The sequence below is a fragment of the Aethalodelphis obliquidens genome, unplaced genomic scaffold (assembly GCF_003676395.1).
Source record: "Aethalodelphis obliquidens isolate GAN/ISIS:26980383/991018 unplaced genomic scaffold, ASM367639v1 scaffold21, whole genome shotgun sequence".
Lineage (NCBI taxonomy): Eukaryota > Metazoa > Chordata > Mammalia > Artiodactyla > Delphinidae > Aethalodelphis > Aethalodelphis obliquidens.
In genome coordinates this window covers 7,121,609-7,143,455 of record NW_020837965.1, presented here as the reverse complement: position 1 = coordinate 7,143,455, position 21,847 = coordinate 7,121,609, and the positions used below count along the sequence as shown (strand labels likewise).

The window sequence follows — 21,847 nt, the reverse complement described above, 5'->3', positions numbered from 1 at the left end:
GTACCCTCTCCCAAATTGCAGCTTTCAGCTATAGCCACAAGTTAAGAATGTGGTCAGGCTCTGTGTCAGCACTATACAGGCAGTCAGCAGCTTGATTTCAGATGGTCCCATCAAAGAACAAGTCCTTTCCTGCTGGGATTTGTATGGGACCCAGACGGTGCAGCTGAGCAGCTATGATGTCCTCATAGGGTAGACCCCACAGCGAGGTGGCCTAATGTGCAGAGGTCACAGAGTATGAGTTTTATTTATGAGCCTATGCCTGTTTTCAGTTCAACACAGCTCCCACTTAGGTTGGAAGCTTACACCAGACAATATCAGGCCTCAGCTTAGAATCAGATACAGGCAGTTAGGATCTGTGAATTCAGGAGTTTAAAAAAAGTCAGAGACTTTTCTTCAGCAGCAAAGACTAGATGCTACAGGCCAGAAAGGCCAAGTGGCAGATAAGGCTTTCCTATGACCGTCTGGTTTTGTCATTCTTCAAGTCCAAATCGACCCCTTCACAAGTATGCACATCGGTCTCTAAGGGACAGACCTCCACTTTCACAAGCTCTCATTAGCCAACTAAAACCTGCTTTTTAGAACTCTAAAAGTAGATCTCCATCTGTAGGTCACCTTTCTTTCTTATTGCCTCCCTTTTTCCAGAGGCTCCAACAAGCAAAAATTCATATCTTCCATAGCAAAACTCATCAGTTACAGAGACTTGTTCTGTTTCCAATACTCAGAGAGTTTAAATTCCAACCCGCCCACTGGCGGCAAAATGCAAGGAAGTTGTGTCCCACTAACACATTTCTTTTTTTGCAGCTTCCCTTGATCAGGATGATTCCTCTGGCATGTATGCAGTTACAAGCATTTAACATTTTATATCCATTTTTACCATACATCCAGATGTCATAACCACAAAATATAAAGTCACTAAAAAATTTTCCTTTTTTCTTTTTTCCTCATTGCAAATTTACTTAAACTCCTAGCAATATGTTCAGTGTTTGCAGTGTTAGCATTGCAGCTGCCAGGGAAGATCCAGGCTGGAATGCAGGGGAGGAAGGGGAGTGGAGGAGGTACTGCAGCAGCAGCTAGGCTGAAAAAACTGCTGTGGTGTGACCTCCCTCCCTTTTTCTTTTGTTGTTTTGTTTTGTTTTATCTAAAATATTGCTCCAGCCCTGGGACCTGATTTAAACCCCACCCCCAGCCCACTTGGAGAAGAGCAGAATGCAGACTTTTAACATTTTTGGCCTTTTCACCTTCGGGCATTTGGGGCCCCTTTTTCCTCCCATGGAGGAGAGAGCAAAACCCAAAGGCATCACTTTAGCCAGCATGGCCAGAAGCAGTGTGGGATGCAGCAGGCCTACTCTCCAGGAGTTGGATCTATCATTTTCAGATTCCACAGGTAACTTTTACCTCTCATAACATACAGCAGATCAGCTACTGCTGCATACCATGGATAACCCCATAATCAGCTGGGCACCAAAGATACATCACACCGGGCCCCTTATTCTTCTTTTCCCAAAATTTCACCGTCTATTAGTGAGTCAGGGTTGGTTTAGGGAACCCCACTTCTGATGCCAGTTGATATTGGGAGACCCCCTAGACCACCCCTGGGTTCAATGATTTGCTGGGAGGACTCAGGATATAGTTGTACTCACAGCTATGATTTATTGTAGTGAAAGGATACAAAGCAAAATCAGCATGGGATGAGGTCCAAAGGAAACAAGGTACAAGTTTCCCAAGGGTCCTCTCCCAGTGGAGTCACACAGGATGCACTTAATTCCCCTAGCACAAGTGACAACACATGTGAAATGTCTTCCAGGGAAGCTCATTAGTGACCCAGTGCCTGGAGTTTTTAGTGGAGACTAGTCATATAATCACTGTCCGCTTGGAATCTACCAAAATTGCAGACTCCCAGAAGGAAAGCAGATGTTGAGCATGAACCACATGGTTTGTACAAGCAGTTTAGGTACAGTGAGCCACTAGGGTTAGGGTGGCAGGAACCCTCCCAGAGTCTAAGTTCCCAGATGCCAGCCAAGGGCCAACCTTTCAAAGGATAGCAGTCATGTCTGTTGTGTTAACTGTTTTCTGCATATCACCTCAGTAAACATTTGTTGAAAAGGAATGAATGAAAGGCCACCAAGAGGGGAATGATTACACTGTGGTATTCCCCTGTTACAGAATACTCAATAGTCATTTTAAAAGGAACAAGTTTTGTTGGCAAATAACAGAAAATCCATCAACCAGTGGCAGGAGCAGAGGTTTATTTGGCTCACATAACCAGAACTCCATAGATAAGGTGGTTCAGGGCTTGTGCCATCAAGGGTTCCAGCTCCTCTCTCTCCTGTTCAGTCTCCTTAGTAAATTGACTTCATCGTCATGTTTGTCCCAGCCGGTCACACCTGGTGGTAGCTGTATCTCCAGGTCCTAGGTCCGCAGGAAGAAGTGGTGCCTGCATCAGAGGAGCAGCAGCCTCCCTCGGAAGTCACTAGTAGAACTGCCAAAACTATCACTTGACCATCCCCAGCCCCACAGAGGAGAGGAAGGGGTTACGAATTGTTAGCCAGTCTACACTGGCTCCACCTGAAGGAATGTCAGTGATAAGTGAAAATATCACAGTGTAAATAATTCACTTAGTATTGAGAGAAGCCTGGGACCCGGGACCCTTTGCTGCAGTGCTGCAGTGCTTGCCCCTGGACACATCTCTCCTCAAGCAACAAATATATAGAAACTGTATGGGACTAAAAATAACTGCGTGCGTGTGACAGCGGGGCAAAATTATGGACAAAAGATAACAGAGACCAAAAAACCCAACTGCCACTTTTGAAGAGCCACTTTTGAAGAGCCTGGAGCAAAAGCAGGGGGTCGGGAGCAAAAGCAGGGCACTGCTCATGCCTCCTGCACACGCCACCATATAGGGGTGGGCAGACCACCTAAGCCACCGCTCCGGCCCAGCCCCTGGACACACCCCTACCCTCACCCCGTATAAGGAACCAGCTCTCGCCCCATTGATCCTCTATTGCTCAGGGTGCTGCAGAGAAATATCAATAGAACTGAAGGCCCTCTGCTGGCAGAATTCCTTCTTGCTCTTGTTCTGTTAGGCCTTTAACTGATTGATTGAGGCTCACCCACATTGTGGAGGGTAATGTGCTTTACTCAAAGTCCATGATTTAAATGTTAATCTCATCCAAAAAACACCATCACAGAAACCCAGCGTTGTGTTTGACCAAACATCTGGATGCTGTGGCCCAGCTAAGTTTATACACAAGAGTTAACCATCACAGGTCCCTTATGGGAAAGAAGGCCATTTGTTTCCCCACATTTGCACTTGAAAAGAAAAATGAACCTCTTTTCTAGGAACAGTCATTACCTTTGGAGAAAGATAATTTTCAGTGGTAACTAAAGATGACAGTGATTTTTCTTTAATTTTGTATACTTTCCCATTGCTTGGATTATCTTTTCTACAATAAACACACTACCCTAATAGTCTTAAAAAAAAAAAAATCAGCATCTTGGTCTGTTTTGAATGGCACTGAGCTTAAACTTAATTAAACATGCTTAAAATTGGGTTCTGAAGTAAGAAAGTTGGTTGAGTAATAGGATAGCATTTTTGCTTCATTGTCACATGCAAGGGGGGGGGTGGAAAGGAATAAACAAACCTTAGTACTCTGACTAAACAGAAGATAAATGGTTAAGGAAACATAGGCCATAACCTACAACAGGTCTATAATGTAGAGCTTTCTTTTATCATTGTTTCTTTTGTTTGGTTGTACAAGAAATTATTTGTGGAAAGAAACGCCTTTGGGAGACCATCCTTGTGGAAAAGCACCCCACCAGGGCTTTTGAACTCAAAATGCCTTTACAGCCATTATTTAGTGAAACTCACTGTTTTCTTTTGTTTTAATATTTATTTATTTATTTTGGCTGCATCGGGTCTTAGTTGTAGCACACAGGATCTTTAGTTGCGGCATGCATGTGGGATTAGGCATCGAACCCTGGCCCCCTGCATTGGGAGTGTGGAGTCTTACTCACTGGACCACCAGAAAGTCCCCAAACTCACTGTTCTTAAGCAGCAGTTTTCCTGAGCAAGTTTCACTCTAGTTTCTGACTGCCTGTCACCTAAGTGTCGTGAAGCTTCTGTCACTTTCTTCTGGGCACATGGGCCAGTGCTTTCTTCTTTTGAATGATTATTTTCACAGAGAGAACTGAGCTTATATGAACTCTGATCTTAATGTTTTTGTGCATTCTCTAGGTGACTACATTTCATTAGTTTTCTGAAAAATACATCTTAATCCTTAAAGCAGTGCCTTCCTTAGTATAGTCTGCATGTCTGTCCTTCATTAATGTAATTTCTCAACTCTAGTTAGCAATTCTCAACCTTGGGTGAAAACAGTCTTCTTGTAGCAAATAACATAAAATTGTTATTTTCTCTAGAAGATTACTATACCATATTTCTCAGTCAACGGTAAATACCTCTTTATTTGGCCTATACCATTTGCTTTATCTCAAGTATGGTTTGCTTCAAATCATCTGTTATTTGTGTTCCGTCTGTAGTACTTTAGGAAGTTTGATGTTAATTGGTTGGTTGATTGAGTTTTTATCTTTGTGTTTACTAAAATTGCTGAACACTATATGACAGTTATCTTGAGGTTGGTACCTTTTTAACGTTAAATGTGTTTCAATTTTTGACTATAAATACATTTGACTATAAATATAATTTTTGACTATAAGTGTGTATATATATATATATATATATATATATTTTTTTTTTTTTTTTTTTGGTGGTACGTGGGCCTCTCACTGTTGTGGCCTCTCCTGTTGCGGAGCACAGGCTCCAGACGCGCAGGCTCAGCGGCCATGGCTCACAGGCCTAGCCGCTCCATGGCATGTGGGATCTTCCCGGACCGGGGCACGAACCCGTGTCCCCTGCATCGGCAGGCGGACTCTCAACCACTGCGCCACCAGGGAAGCCCGACTATAAGTATATTTTTGACTCTAAATATATTTGAGTAAAATGCTACTTACTGCTGTATATTTGGAAGTACAAAATTGCTTCAAACAAGCAGCATGATTAAATAGTCGTCTTATTAACAGAATACCCATCTAAACTTATAGATATGCTATCAGTCTTTAACAGAGTGTAAATGCTCTTAAAATGAGGAATTTGAGAGCTAAATCCCTTGACTTTATCTGTATGGATCAAGAGGTTGATGTTTTTGTTTTGTTTTGATCTTACAATTAAAAATGAGGAAAAGATGAGTATTTGTATTCCAGGACATTTAATTCAGTACCAATAGCAACATTCTAGCCACATTTACATTGTTTTCTCTTGGCAACTGAAGAAAAACATACAACCTAAAAGTTGCAAATTATGTTTTATTCGGGGACCTTACTGAGGACTGTATGGTGGGAGACAGCCTCTCAGATAGCTCTGAGGACCTGCTCCTAAGAGGTAAGGGAGGAGCCAGGATATATAGTTTTTGCTGGGAAGAAAAAAATGCATGTAGTCAGACATCAAAATATTACTGCTAATCACAAAAATCAGACATCTCAAGTTAATGATTTTAGTGCTTTTCTATGTTTGGGAAGATGCAAGAGTCTGGGCTCATTGAAATTATTCCTTAGATATGCATCTTAACTATATAGAGCCAGTATCCTGTTTTTCTCCATCCTGAATTCCCCTCAGGGTGCACTGTTGGGGATGCAGCTGCAGTGGCTGGTGGCTCTATGGCAGACAGCATTCTTTGTTTACTGAATGGCAAACGACAGTCTTTGCCCACACTCTTGAATTCTTTCCACCAACGTTCAAACATGCTATAATATCTGAACATTAGAAAAACCAAGACTTGGCCCCCAGTGCCCCTCCGACAACCACCTTACTCCTCTACTCCCCTTCATAGCATTATTCTTTGGAAGAGTTGTCTCTATTCACTGATTTTGCTTCCTCTCTTTCCATTCTCTAATCGGAGTGTGACGAGGCCCTGGTCCCCTCCAGACCACTAAAGCCACTCTCCTCCAGGCGCATTCTAATTGCTGAATACCTGGTCAGTTCTTAGTCCTTACCTTACCGACCCCTCATGTATTTTTTTCCTTTCTCTGAAGATGCTTTCTTCACTTGGCTGTGGTTCCTCGGAACCTGCCTGATGTTGAAACGTAAGGTTGCCCCCAAGACTCAGCCTTTATCTTCTGCTCTGTCTACACCATTCTCTAGTGACCTTTGATTCCATCTGTGTTGATGCCCAGGTTTCTCTGTAACTCCTGCACTGTAGTTGATTTAACCAACCTACTTATCATAACCTTTGAGTTCTTTTTGGCTTTATGTTTTTAAAATTATGATGATGCACAAATGCTCTCTTGGACATACCTCTTTTTATCTTCGTGGGAGCACTTCTATTAAGTAAACATCCCAGAAGTGAAAAAATGGGATTGAAAGGTGTATGGAGCTTTTCAATTCTAACAGATATTATTGAATGCCCCTCTACACTCCTGCCAACAGTATGGAAGTTCCCATTTACCTATATTCTGGCCAGCGCTGAAGGATTACAGGTTCAGGTAGGGTTTGGGGCGGGAGCAGGGGGGTGGGGGGTTGTTAAAAACCTTTCTAGCTTTCCTAAATGATTCTAATTGACTTTGCAAGAGCAAATTTCTACTAGTTTAAATATAGAGCAGCAGTCTGTTCATTATTATAAGTTCTCAAATACCGTTAAGTTAAATATCTTACTCTCAAGGTCTAAATAGATTGTGATACTATGTCATTTTTACATGAAGGTGCAGAGTTGACTTAACACATTTTTTTCCCTTTCATTTTAAGTGTCACATTTGATTACTGGCTATCATTAACTCAAATTGCATATTCAGTCAGCCTCATTATGCCAGAGCAGTGATTACCATTGTTTTTAAAACTGGTACCGTTTTCATGGCTGTTTTTAAAATAATAGCTTCAAAATTCTTAGAGAATTTCTCCATGGAAGAAAATTAACTGAAATCAACGCTATTGTGAGGAATATCAACTTGAGATTATTGACTTGAAACCAGCAAGTCCTAGTCAGTACCTTTTGGAAGACTTTAAAATAAGTTTAAAAGGTAACAGCAGTTTCCCTGTGGTGATTTTGCTTGGAGAAGATAGCTGAGAGATACAAATTTTCTTTCCACTAACTTAATAATAAACACATTATTTTGACCAAGATATTTCGGTTTTACTAAATTGATAAAGCAGGTGTACCCTAGGAGTTCTTCCTGCTTAAGTTAGTGCTGACTCAGTAGTAGGTTAAAACTAATGCTGACTCCGTAGTAGGTTAAAACCTTTTGTTGCTAAAAACCTTTGGGTTCTCTCCAGTTTCTTTTCTGCTGTATTGTTCCATCACATGAAAACGAATGCTTTCCTGTATTTGAACCACTTAGAAAATATAAGTTCTGGCAAATTAGAATTCTTATGACAATTCTTATTTACTTTTAAAACAGAAATTTCTGTTATCATAGGGAAAAATCAAATATACTTTAAACCACTGTATGTTATTTAAGTTGAAATTCAAGTTTACAGACTGCAGTTGTACAGATATTATCTTTCCAAAGCAAATTTGAATCTAGTAGCAGTGCATGGGAGCGCCTTTTTCAGATTCTGTAGTCAAAGTGATGCCTCTGAGGTTGTTGATAAAGGATGCTTTGCTTATATGTTGCATTAAAGATCATTTCTTAAAAAGTGGACAAATCAAAGGTGAAAAAGTTATTTGCCTCTGGTCAGTGATTACCAGGATGATGAATGGCATTTATCTGGTGGTAAACCATTTTGAATTTGTTTGCCTTTCATAACTTACTGAAAATAATTTTCAAATTAGTCTTAGAATGTATTCTTCTTTACACAGGAAAGAAAGAGCATACATTTTCTAGCCTTTCAGAGCAGAAGTGCCAGGAATAAAATAGCAATTGCCATCTCCTAGACTCTTACCGCCTTACGTGGCAGGCACCATGATGAGTCCCTTACACGTATTATTTCAGTTCATCTTTGTGAGTAACTCTATGCAGCAAGGACTGTTATCCCTATTTGTAGATAAGGAGGTTATCTCCAAATAATTTTATGGGTAAGGAGAGAGATTAAATAACTTACTCAAAGTTCACAGCTAATAATCAGTAGGGTTTGAGTCAGGTGTTCTGACTCCAGAACCTATACTGTTACTTACTAAGCTCTGCTGCCTAATTAAATTCTCCATGTAAAAGCAAAATGAACGTTGGCATATATGTACTCATACTTACCGTATGGTTGGAGCCTAGGCTCAGGCCTGGCCCTTTGGTATTCTCATATACCTCTTAATTGGCATTCTTATGCATACTCTTGCCTTCAAATATATCTGTAAACTGGAGAACTTTCTTTTTGGCTACAGCTGAAAAGATGTCTAAGACATTTCACTTGTTTTATTTTTTGTTAGCTACCTTGAACGTAGCAGGAGCAAAGCTTAACTTGTCTCTCTCCTGATCCATTTCATCCCTACCCAGTAACCTACTCCTCCTTTAGTGTTCTCTATCTTAGTAAGGACAACCACCTACTCACTTCCTGAAGCCTAATACCTGGGAGCCTTCCTTGATTCCTCTCTCCTCTCATCTGCACATCTAGTCAGTAAGTAGTACCATATCTACTTTCTTAGCATCACTTGAGTACATCCACTTTTTTCATTTCATTGTCCTCTTCAGGCTACCATTACCTCTCGATTAGACCACTATCACAACCTTTAAACCAGTCACCTTGCATCCAGCCTGGCATTCCATTGTCCCCTCTCTAAGTAAAGTATAAGTATGCGCATGTCATTCCTACTTTAAACTCTTGAGTTTCCATTGTTCTCAGGATAAAATCCAAATTGAGTTAGTAAGACTTGTCAGGACCTCCCTAGTCTGGCTTCTTTGTGCTTCTTTAGCTTCTTCTCTTGTCCACTTTGACACTCACACTACATGTTGTGAGATAATGAACCTTATTTTCTCTAATATGCCATGCTGTCTTTCATTTGATTCTTAACGCGTACTTTTCCCTTTGTCTACAATGCTTGTCCCCCTACCCCACCCCAAAGCATTTCATCCACCACCTCTTCCTAGACATCCATGAGGTTCAGTGTAAACTGCAGTTCCTGACGGGGAGCTTTCCTTTCCATAACATCAATCATACTTGTGTTTAATGTCTCTCTTCCTTGCTAGGCAGTAAGTTCCATGTAGCAGAGACCTCTGCTCCACGTCATTTCCAGCACCTGGCATAATTCCCAGCACCTAGGAGATACTTGGAAAGAACTTACAGAACAAATTAGAGATATGTTTTTTTGTTTTTTTGTTTTTTTTTGCGGTACGTGGGCCTCTCACTGTTATGGCCTCTCCCGTTGTGGAGCACAGGCTCCAGACGTGCAGGCTCAGTGGCCATGGCTCATGGGCCTAGCTGCTCCACGGCATGTGGGATCTTCCCGGACCGGGGCACGAGCCCATGTCCCCTGCATCGGCAGGTGGACTCTCAACCACTGCGCCACCAGGGAAGCCCAGAGATATGGTAAAAACCATATCTTTAACAAGCTCAAAGTCTAGTGGGAGCTAGAGTATTGTAAAGAAAGAAGCTCAGTGAGTGTGATCAGTACTCTAATAAAATGCTGGGGGATCACAGAGGAGTATGTGAGTGATTAACTTTGCCTGGGGGAGCATTTTCCCTGTGTAACTTTATATTATTGAAGAAATTGACTTACAGCATTCAGATAGGAAAAAAAGGAGAGTTGTGCTGAGCAGTGGAATTGATTCAGTTGCATTTGCCTTATTTTTTGCTCACTGGTTGGGCAGCTGTTTTCAGTACACTTTTGATATTCTAAGGTTATTATCTCAAGACCTTCCAAAATTCTAACCTAGATATAGAGCTGGGTAGTCAGCTAGCCATGCTCAATAAGTTGACTCACCTTCACGTCGTCCCTGAACAAAATCAGTGCCGGGTCTTTTATGTTCCCCATTACAAATCATGTATCTGTGTCTTTGGATTCTCATAGTTGAAATTGACAGTGTTAAATCCATGAATACCAGAGGTGCTGTTCATGTTTAGATTTTTTTTTTTTCTTTCCAGCTTTGACCGCCATTGAAGGCACAGCACACGGGGAGCCCTGTCACTTCCCTTTTCTGTTCCTGGATAAAGAATATGATGAATGTACCTCAGATGGGAGGGAAGATGGCAGACTGTGGTGTGCTACAACCTATGACTACAAGGCAGATGAAAAGTGGGGCTTTTGTGAAAGTAAGTATTGCTCAGTAGGCGGCACATCCACATTGTTTTGTGTCTCAGGCAACAGTTTAAAGGCCTTTTCGTAGCCGTCCATTTTCCACCTTTGTGAGAAATGGTCAACGTCGATGACGAGGTTGTTGCCTTAAAGCCTGGACGTCAGCGCAGGAAGCGTGCAGTGTACTTACTTCCAGGCCGTCACTCAAGCGGCTTATCACATTTGTGCCTTATTTAGAGGTGGTTTTCCATTGGTGTGCACGGGTTGTTCTGAAACTCTCAGGCAGGCTGCTAAATTAATTAATGTGAAACATTTTTTGGCAATAAAGGAAATAGAACATTATGGTGAAGGCTAATTAATAGTGGTTAAAAGAAAGGTAGGGCTTCCCTGGTGGCACAGTGGTTGAGAGTCCGCCTGCCGATGCAAGGGACATGGGTTCACGCCCCAGTCCGGGAGGATCCCACATGCCGCAGAGCGGCTGGGCCCATGAGCCATGGCCGCTGAGCCTGCATGTCTGGAGCCTGTGCTCCGCAACAGGAGAGGCCACAACAGTGAGAGGCCCGTGTACCACCAAAAAAAAAAAAAAAAAAAAAAAAAGAAAGATAGATCATACCTTTCCTAAATACTTGAGCGAAATGCACTGTGCTAAGGTAACATTTGACAAATATAGTATATTTAACTGTCCTAAGTGTTCATGTCAGTACGAAGGGACTGACTTCTAAATTCAAGCAAGCTGTGTTTTTGGGAAAAACTTTCTAACTAATAAAAAACAACAGAAAACCTTGAATATACCTCATTTGATACCAAATGACATTTTCAGAATAATGGCTCTGATAGACTATTTAGGCTTTCCTAGAATATGTCTTACAGTCCGTCTTTGGATGTAGGCCAGCATGATTAAGTACTCCAGTTTAACACATCAGATTTTGTTTTTATATTGCAAGAACAGCTCACTTCTGTTCCTGTAAATATTAGTCCTCATGAAATACTCAGATGTCTCTTGGTGAGTTCTATATTTCTGTTAAATGCTATATTACAGTAACAAAATAATTTTTGAGAAATCTGCAATAATTCTGTGATTTTCAGGGTTGTATTAGTGCATAGGAAAAAAAGTAGAGAACTTGAACACTAATTAATCAGGATCTGTAGTTAATAAAAATCAATTTTTTTACTAATTTTTGTTATGTAATTAATCAAATACTTTCTCCTTGTAAAATATACAGCATTTCAGGTGAGACTGAAGTGTTCTTTGACTACAACAGTATTTTTCTGTTTTTTACTGTCCTGATTTTAGCTGACCTTGGCATATATAATCATAAGCTCCTACTGAAATTTTAGTTGAATTATATAAAAAGTTAGAATTACTAGCAGAAAAGTACCCTCCAAAAGCAGGTTGATATTGCTTTCTCTGAAAGAAAGTGATTTCAATGATTTTCCTGCCTTATCTTTTGTCAGATAAAGGCCACACTGAAAACCATGTGTCTTTAGAGTCAGACTTGAAAATGGTGAAAGATCATGGATTATGTTTGCATGACTACCCAAAAGAAAGAATACATACTGATGTTTGATAAATAATTGGTGCAGAATTATCCATGTAAATTCAAAATGTAAATTTTATTTTTAGCTGAAGAAGAGGCTGCCAAAAGACGGCAAATGCAGGAAGCGGAAATGATGTACCAGACTGGGATGAAAATCCTCAATGGAAGCAATAAGAAAAGCCAAAAAAGAGAGTAGGTAGCACAGCCAACTCCATTCTTACCCTGAGATAGGCCATTACTGAGATAAATGGATAAGTACTTTTTAAATTTAATGTACTGCCAGAGACAAAGGATTTCTTAAGTTGCATTACAAGAAAACTCAATATGATATATGAATATTAGGGGCATTACTTTTATCAGATTTTAGCTTGTTGGGGTAAAAAGGTCCTAAAACCAGTCACAAGAATGAACAGTGAGCAAATGGCAATATTTGATTAAGTTATAGTAATTTCTCAGAGCCAGGAATACATACAGTATCCAGAATTCAAAGTGACATAAAACAAACAAGGAATTGCTGTCAGGTGTTTTCTGATTTTTTGGTTTTGCTTTGTAATTTTCTTGCAAAGTCTAGAATTTAGGAATGAAAGAACATAAAACAAGTGATTGTCCTGTAACATTTTATGTCCCTTTAATTTCAGCTGATTTTTGTTATAGTCTGTGCAAAGAAGACAGTTATGGTGATTATATCATTCATTAGATTATTTACCGGACACCATATTATAGTTCTCACATTGCAAATCTAGTTAACTTTTTTAATCGAATTTTTTAGGATTACTATTAGTGTAATTAGAATTCCAAGATATTGCACTAACAGAACTGGTACCTTATGTAAAAACAAAAGTAAGTTTTGTAAATAACGCTACTTTAGTAAAAATAAAATATCAGAGGGATTCTATAGAATAAGGAAATTAAGCTGCATTTTAGGAGATCTTGAAAAAAATGGCAGCTCCAAAATATTGCTAATTTGTTTTTTCATTACTTCTGTTTAAAGAGCATATCGGTATCTTCAAAAGGCAGCAAGCATGAACCATACCAAGGCCCTGGAGAGAGTGTCCTATGCTCTTTTGTTTGGTGATTACCTGACACAGAATATCCAGGCAGCTAAAGAGATGTTTGAGAAACTGACTGAGGAAGGTTCTCCCAAGGGACAAACTGTAAGTATACTTTCCGTGGAGGATCTCTCCGCATACAGCACTGGTTTATTTTAACAGCGTGGTACTCTTCTTTGCCCTGACTTCCTTTAACAAGTAAAACTGTAAATATTAATTTTGTGGCAGATCATTTTCCCAGTCTTCTTGGACAGTCTTTTTCCTTAGTTTGAGAACATTTATAGTCACTTAAGGCGTTTTTGCAATTGCATCTTGCCAAAATTATATTTGTAGTTTTCCAACTTAAATCTTCAGAGAATTAAACGAAGGTAATTGTTTTTTATCTGAAATTACTCACCGTTGTATTTTTTTTTCCTAAGGTCAGGTGCTCCAGCTCCTGTTAATCTTGGTATTTTTGTAAAAAGATATTTTGTTACAGAAGCAGTACATGTCCTTTATAAGGAAACTAGAAATACAAACTAAAAAAGCTAAGAAAGTGAACATCACATATGTACCTCCCAGACATAGGCACTGGTAATATGTTAGTCCATGCATACCCTCCCTTCTAGACCTTTCTCTTCGTGTAAATTCTTTATTAAAATAAAATGTCATTGCCTACTGTTCCATAACTTGCTCTTTTCAATCAATAGCCTTTAGCTCTTCCAATTCCAGTAAACTTTTACATCATATAACACCCATACCATATTCGTACGGTGTTGAGCGAAAACATTTTCTTTACATCTGTTTTGTCCAAATCAGTATTTGGTCCAGGACTATACTTATATTTGGTCGCTACTTCTAGCATAGCCTGCACCTTTCTTTTTTTTTTCTGTGTTAGAGATAGGGCCAGTTTTTCTACAGAATGTTCTGCCTCAGTTTGTCTATTTGTTTCCTCATGGTGTCCTTTAGTTTGTTTCTTCATCATCTGTGTTTCCTAAAACTGAATGACACAGCTAAAGGCTGATGAACTCAAGTAAAATGTTTTTAGTTAGGCTACTGTGTAGCAGATGTTCTGATTCCATATTGCCCTTTGAGCCAGTTGATACATAATATCTGCTTGACTCCCCACTAGTAATGGTAGGATTGATGCCTGGATTTAGGGGCCACGTTTATTTAAAATGCCCTCAATAGAGGGAAGGGAAAGGGGCTGGGGATTGAGTTACTAATCAATTATACCTATGTGAAGAAGCCTCCATAAAAATCCCTCAACTCTGGGGTTTGGAGAGCCTCCAGGTTGGTGAATACATCCATGTGGCAGGAGGTGGTACACTCCAACTCCATGGGGACAGAAGCTCCTGTGCTCAGGACTCTTACGGACCTCGCCCTTTGTACCTCTGCATCTGGCTGTTTATCTATATTCTTTATATTGTCTTTTAATTTTGTTTATACGTTTTTTCATGTAAAATAAGCAACTTTAGTTGAATTTATTCATCTTTTCTTTTATGGTTTCTGGGTTTTGTGTCCTACTTACAAAGGTGTTTTGCCCACTTAAAAAAAAATGCCTTCAATAATAAAGATTTATCGATGGTGTGGGATTTGCTTAAAGACAACACAGAATTTCTAGTCACAGAGGAAGTCTGTTTTCAGACTATAAACAGTAAAGGCATTTGGACCATTGTTTTCCACAGGACTGATAACCTGATCAGTATGCAACTCTTATGTAGTCTTGGTTTTGGTTTATAAACAGGTTATATCTTAATTGGTCCCCTTTGTTTTCAAAGCTTTTTTTCCCTTTTTACATAAATCAGGTTACGTAAAATTCACACATATATTCTTTATCTTCAGACACATTCTGTTCTGAGGAATGGTTTTACTTTTAAGGCATCTTTTCCCTCTAATAATAGAACCTTACAATGCCACAGTGCTTTATACACTGCAAAGCACTCTCTCCACCATAATTAATTCTAGCTGATGAAGCAAAGCACCACATCACAGTGGCTTCACACAGCAAGGAGTTATTTCTTGTTTATGCCAGGTCCCATGTAGCTCTCCTGCCTGAGTTACTCTTCATATGGTGACTCAGGGTCAGGGGCTGCTTCCGTCATGTAGCTATATACCATCTGGAACATGGGGCTTCCAAGCCATCATGAAGGGAGAAGGGAGGACTGGAGGATTCTCTGGGATGTTTTTAAGGGCCAGGTCTGAAAATGGCTTGCATCCCCTCTGGTCACATCCCAGGCAGTGGCCCTACCTAACTTCAAGGGAGGCTGGGAAATGTAGAAGAGCTCGTGGCTTTTGATGAGAATAGCACCTGTGTTTACAACTTTAGCTTATGCTTTCATGTCTTCAGGGATAATCCTCAGAGGGCAGAGGGTAGAACCTTACCAATACATTGTTTGGTTGGTTGGGATTTTTTAAGAAAACTGTGTATGCTCTAGTGTTATAAAGTGACCTTTCTCCCTTGATCCCTTCAACTTAGCCCCTTGCTGCCTCTTTTTATTCCTGCAATAGCTTATTTAGTAATCTCTTACCCACTATCATTGTGTATCACCCTTCACATAAATAATACGTTGATGTAATGGTATAGGAGACATTTTGTTTTCATAATAGCTGTTCATCAAGAATCAAGTAAAAGTCATATTTAAATGTGTTCAGCTTCAGTTTTCTAGTTGATGTTTTATTAAATTGTCTTTAATCTTTAAGCTAAGCTTTTTTAGTTGCTTAAAGTTATATTTCATTGTGTAATTTGTAAAACCTTGAATGCATTTCTGAGGCTTTTTAATTCCACAGCTGTGCATATTTGCAACTGTTCAAATCTTTTAGCATTTAAAGATTCTTGCATCTTTTCATGGTTCATAAAACTGTCTGCCTTTTATCATTTTGTTTCAGGCTCTTGGCTTTCTCTATGCTTCTGGACTTGGTGTTAATTCAAGTCAGGCAAAGGTAATATTATTAAAACATTATTGTATATTATAATTTGAATTGGGTAAATATGTAACTATGTTGAGTTAAGCATCTTTTGTTCTTTCACAGGCCCTTGTTTATTATACTTTCGGAGCTCTTGGGGGCAACCTAATAGCCCACATGGTTTTGGTAAGTAAGATTTAAATTGAAGGCTAATAACATTGAATAGTTGGTTTACAAGTGGCCGCAACTTTTCTAGATTTCATGGTTGAAATTTACTTATATTCATTAAGACCCAATATTCAATTGAATGTCCTTCAGCTTCTTGTTAATGGATACAGCAGTTGAATCTACGTGTGGATGAAAATTGGTAGAGTCCACAGTTTGTCTTTAAAATGATTAGTTTGGCTGATTTCCCTTAAAATAGAAATCTGATAAATGGTTCTTTTTCAGTTTTCTATAAGTTGGAATTGTTTGTCAGAATCATTTTTTAGATTGGGTTATGACAGATTTTACATTTAAATAGATGAAGGACTAAGTATACAAATAACCAGTGTCCTATAAAGTTCATTACAGAGTATCTCTTATGTATTACCTGATAGTGTTGATCACTTAAACGGCTTAGTGTTAAAATATAGAATCTTTCCACCACATTTTTTTTTTGCTGAGGTGTTTAATCTGCCTTCTACTTTATAAATTGACTTTGGGTGAGTCCACATGACCTCTGACCCATATTACTGTTCCAAATGAATATGTAAGTTCTTGCAGGAATGTAAAGAATAGATTGAGCAGAAATGAGACTGAAAGCAGAGAAACCAGTCCAAAATCTGGAGGGGTCTATAGACCTGGTCATTGATGGGATTATGACACTTAACAAAGAAGGAAAATCTAGTTTTCTGGCCAATTGGGTAGATCCTGGATAATTTTCCCTATGTGTATTCCAAAAATATTTACTGAATACTTGTCATTAGAATTCCAAAGATCAGTAAGATATAATACCATCGCACAACAAACTTTTAATGTAGAAAGGGAGACGTGAGTAAGGAGGTCGTTACAATACAGCATGAGAATGTCAGGGAATCACCTAAAAGGCACCTCACCCATACTGGCATTGGAAGGAGATACTTCTGAAGAAAGGAGCAACTAAAACGTTGGAAAATAGAATGCCAGGTAGTCTGTCAACAGGACAAGTAGACAGGATTCATGTAAACAGCTGTACGTCACACCAGGGAGCTTGGGCTTAGTCCTGTTACAGAGGGAAACTGCTGAAGGAGTTTCAGTAAGTGAAAAACAAGGGTGTTGCTCTAGGTTTCTGAAACACTCCTTACTAATTTTGAAGTCTTTTTCACTTGTTTGTTTAATCTCCAGGAACGTTTATTCCTCAAACAGTAATTGAAAAGTTATTTTTAGATGAATTTTCAAGAAATATTAGATATTTTTGACACAAATCTTTTTAAACTACTTATCAGTCTCCTTAAATGGTGGCTACAAAACAAGAACATTAAGTATCAATATTATACATGTTATGGGTCTTCCCTGGTGGTGCAGTGGTTAAGAATCCACCTGCCAATGCAGGGGAAACGGGTTCGAGCCCTGGTCCGGGAAGATCCCACATGCCGTGGAGCAACTAAGCCCTTGCACCACAACTACTGAGCCTGCGCTCTAGAGCCCGCAAGCCACAACTACTGAAGCCCATGCACCTAGAACCCGTCCTGCGCAACAAGAGAAGCCACCGCAATGAGAAGCCCACACGCTGCAACAAAGAATAGCCCCCGCTCTCCGCAACTAGAGAGAGCCTGTGCGCAGCAACGAAGACCCAATGCAGCCAAAAATAAATAAATTTATTTTTTTAAAAAAGTTAAAAAAAAATATACATGTTATTATACAGTCATTCCCTAAGGATTGTTAAAATTGGTAAAGCTATTTGAGTCTGTGCTAAATGGCTCCAGAGAGCTCTGTCTTATGCTCTTTATAATTAGCTATCTTCCCCCTTATTCTGAAGTCATTTATTGCTGGTATTACTGTGCCTGTTCTAGTAGTCTCTTGTCTTCCCTATTTTGCTAATTTGTTCCTTCTTTAAGAGCTACTTTGGAAGATTAACCTGTTTTTGTTAAAATTGTATCTGAAGTAAAATTGAAATCTATTCTAAGAGCCCAAGCAATTTTCTCTTATAGGTAAATGGGCACACTGCATTACATAAAGTTGATGGCATCTATTTTGATTGCTCTCGGAACTTTATTATTTATTTCCTAGTTCTTAGCCTGGTTGTTGAAGTTGCTGAATAAGTTACCTCAACGTAAAACTCAGGATAAATGATGTAGCCAAGTACTTGGATCAAAGGACAGCAAAACTACATTCTGCCTATAGTTAGCTTTATTTGTTCCCACAAGAATGCCACTGAAGCATGTGAAACTGCCTTCTTCTCACCTGAAGTTGTATTACAGGGTTACCGATACTGGGCTGGCATTGGGGTCCTCCAGAGCTGTGAATCTGCACTGACTCATTATCGTCTTGTTGCTAATCATGGTATATACCTTTTTGCCTTTCACCTTACCAAAACCAAAAAAAAATCCAAACAGAATTAATTTTAAATACATCTATTTTCATTGTACTACTTGAAATACTGTGACTGTTTCTCTCAAGTAGAATCATCTTTACACTAGTTGATTAAGAAGTACTTTTCAAAAATTTGCTTTGGGTTCCACTTCTTAATATTATGTGGGGAAAAAAAACCCTGAATTTAGATTACTATTTTGTACTCTATAGACCACTGTGGAAACAATTTCCTTTAACATAGTGTCTGTCAGCATTTGGCAGCTGGAATTGTACTTCCCTCTGTGGGACAGTCCCTCTGACTTTCATCCCCATCGTTACTTTGTCCACATTTCAGTTGCTAGTGATATCTCACTGACGGGAGGCTCAGTAGTACAGAGAATACGGCTGCCTGACGAGGTGGAAAATCCAGGAATGAACAGTGGAATGCTTGAAGAAGATTTGATTCAGTATTACCAGTTCTTAGCTGAAAAAGGTGATGTGCAAGCACAGGTATGTGTTTAAACATCTCCCGCGAGATCTTACTGCCTTGTATGTGACAGCCTCTGGGGGCAAGCACTTATATCTATAACATTTTCACGGAGCTATTATTAGCTACATGATTACCACACTCTCACGACCTTCCCTTTGGACTCACCTGGGATGTGGCCCAGGCATATTGATGGTTCCGTGAAAGCTGGCTGGGGAGACTCCGCTGTGCACCCCATTTGGAAACTGCTGCTTAAATGGAGCGGCGTTGTGGTGGTGATGAAGGCTCTTCCGGGGGTCACCCAGGATGGAAACTGTCACCCCCCCCAAACAAAAGGTCTCTGGCACATTTGGAATTTCAGATGCTCTTCAGAGCTATCCCTGTTTCCTTTCCTTATCTTAGACTATAATTTTCTCAAGGTCAAGGACAGAAGTAGGCTTGTTTAATGTAAACTGTATGATATATTCAGTACATCAAAGTATCATGGATAATATGCTGTTTCATTGGTTGTTTCGATGATATTAAAATAAAAAGGAGAACTTCGCTGTCCATTTTAAGAACAGTTAATTTTCAGACTAATAGAAGGGAATATTTTTTTAAAAAAGAAAAAAACTTTAGCCGTATCTTAGCTCATGGAAATTAAAATAAAGTTGTCTCTTCTGATTATACATCTTTCTTTTATATGACACCAATTAAAATTCAAAACACTCTAAATGCTTAACAATAGGGAATTGGCTCAAATATGACACTCCAATATAATGGAATTCTATGCGGTCATTAAAAATTATGTAGAATACTACTTAATGTAGAAAGCTGATTTCAGTGTATTAAATGAAAATCTCAAGTTAAAGAAAAAAGTGTGTGGTATAGTATATCATTTTCTTTTTTTTTACTTACTGAGTTATGACATGAATACAGAAAAGTACACAAAACTGAAGTACAGCTCAATGAATTATCAGCAAGGGAGCCTCTTGTGTGGTGTAACTAGGACCCTAGAAGCCCCTCTTTGGAACTCTTCTTCCCTAACTCTTTCCTCTTGCCTGTAGGTAACCACTGAGCTTGCGTCTAACACCATAGATTGGTTTGGCCTGTTTTTGAAGGAGTCTTATGTAAAAATAAATCATACAGCATTTTTTTGGTATCAACTTCTTTTACTCAGCATTATGTTTTTGTGAAGTCAATCCATGTGTTTTCACATAGCTGTAATTCATTCATTTGCATTGCTATATAGTATTTCATTGTATGAAACTACCACAATTTATCCATTTTATTCTTCCCAGATTTGGGCTGTTAAAAATAATGCTCTGCATTTTCTTGTACATGTCTTGTGCAAATACTGTCTCAAATTTTCATAGCTTTATAGAACTTGATAGCTAGTATAATACATTCTCCCACTATCATATTTTCATTATATTTAGCTCTAATTTTCATCGTGATTTCTTTTGACCCGGGTGTAATTTAGAAATGAATTGCTTAGTTTCCACATACAGTCAGCCCTTTGTAACAGCAGGTTCTGCATCCAAAGATTCAACTAACTGTGGATCAAAAAATTTGAAAACAATTTTTTTTTTCAGAAAGTTCCAAAAAGCAAACTTTGTCACACACTGGCAGCTATTTACGTAGTATTTACATTGTATTGACAACTATTTACGTAGCATTTACATCAAGTATTATAAGTAATCTAGAAATTATTTAAAGTGTACGGGAGGTTGTACATGGGTTACGTGCACATACTATGCCGTTTTATGTAAGGGACTTGGCATCTGCAGATTTTGTTATCTGGGGGGTTCCTGGAACCAGTCCCCCATGGATGCCAAGGGACAACTGTACATGGGAATTTTCTGCTTACCTTTTTTGTTGTTGATATCTGGCTTAATCTACTGTAGTCAGTATATGCTCTGTATGACTTCAGTTGTTAGAGTTCTGGAAACTTGCTTGATGCCCCATCTTGGTCAGTTTGGGCAAATATTCTGTGGGCTAAAGAGAATGTGAATTTCTACAGTCGTTGGGTGTAGTGTTTGATATGTGTCAGTTGTGTTTCTTAATCCTACTGTTCAAATCTTTTGAATCCCTACTGAATTTGGCTGCTTTTTCTGTCAAATGCTGAGACAATATTGCTGAAATTTTCCACTCTGATCGTGGATTTGTCTCTTTCTCCTTTTAGTTTCATCAGTTTTGATTTATATATTTTAAGCCATGTGGATGCGTAACTTAATATTGTTATCTTTCTGTTGAGCTAACTTTTGTATCATGAAATGACCTCTTTTATCTCCAGAAATATTTTTTACTTTAGTTGTATTTTGCCTGATAACTGGCATAGCTACACTACTTTTTTTTGGTTAGTATTTACCCAGAATATCTTTTCTATCTTGTACTTTCAACCTTCTAATGTTTAAGGTATGTCTCTTGCAAGCATCATATGACTAGTTTTGTTCATTTTTCTTAATCCATTCAGTCTTTTAAGTAGAGTAATTAGTGATATATTTGAGTTTCAATTTTCTATCTCACTTTTATTTTGCTTTTCCAAGTTCCTTTTTCTCTCCTTTCTTACCCTATTTTGGTTTGAGTTTGTCTGTGTTTTAATCCTATATGTTTTTGAACCCCACAAGATACTATTATTTTATATAGTCCATCCAATTTAGATTTACTCACAAATTTACCTTTCTCTTGTTCTTTATTTCTTACTGCATCTCCAAGTTTCCCAGGATAATTTTCCCTCTTAAAGAATACTCTTGAGTTCAAAAGATTTGAACTTTTCTTTAGTTTGTGTGGAAATGCCTTTATTTCACCTCTATTTCAGGATACTTTGCAACTAAAAGCGGACATTTTTAGTTTTTTTTTAAATGTAGGATATGAACTTCCCTAGCGGTCCAGTGGTTAAGACTTCGCCTTCCAGTGCAAGGGGTGTGGGTTCAGTCCCTGGTCGGGGAGCTAAGATCCCACATGCATCTCAGCCAAAAAACCAAAACATAAAACAGAAGCGATGTTGTAACAAATTCAATAAAGACTTAAAAAATTGTCCACATCGGGCTTCCCTGGTGGCGCAGTGGTTGAGAGTCCGCCTGCCGATGCAGGGGACACGGGTTCATGCCCCGGTCCGGGAAGATCCCACATGCCGCGGAGAGGCTGGGCCCGTTAGCCGTAGCC

At 39.0% G+C, this 21,847-nt stretch overlaps 1 protein-coding gene across 3 annotated transcripts in view; it reads left to right on the top strand.

Annotated features, from left to right (window-relative positions):
* SEL1L (SEL1L adaptor subunit of SYVN1 ubiquitin ligase) overlaps window positions 1-21,847 on the top strand; it is a 56,747-nt gene that overhangs the window by 12,676 nt on the left and 22,224 nt on the right. For 2 of the 3 annotated variants that reach the window (XM_027120230.1, XM_027120231.1), the window contains exons 4-10: window positions 10,058-10,225; window positions 11,833-11,938; window positions 12,738-12,900; window positions 15,664-15,717; window positions 15,808-15,867; window positions 18,123-18,204; window positions 18,569-18,723. In XM_027120230.1, the coding sequence (XP_026976031.1) occupies window positions 10,058-10,225; window positions 11,833-11,938; window positions 12,738-12,900; window positions 15,664-15,717; window positions 15,808-15,867; window positions 18,123-18,204; window positions 18,569-18,723 (788 nt within the window). The remainder of the gene's footprint in view (window positions 1-10,057; window positions 10,226-11,832; window positions 11,939-12,737; window positions 12,901-15,663; window positions 15,718-15,807; window positions 15,868-18,122; window positions 18,205-18,568; window positions 18,724-21,847) is intronic. The other variant, XM_027120232.1, reaches the window with a different exon arrangement.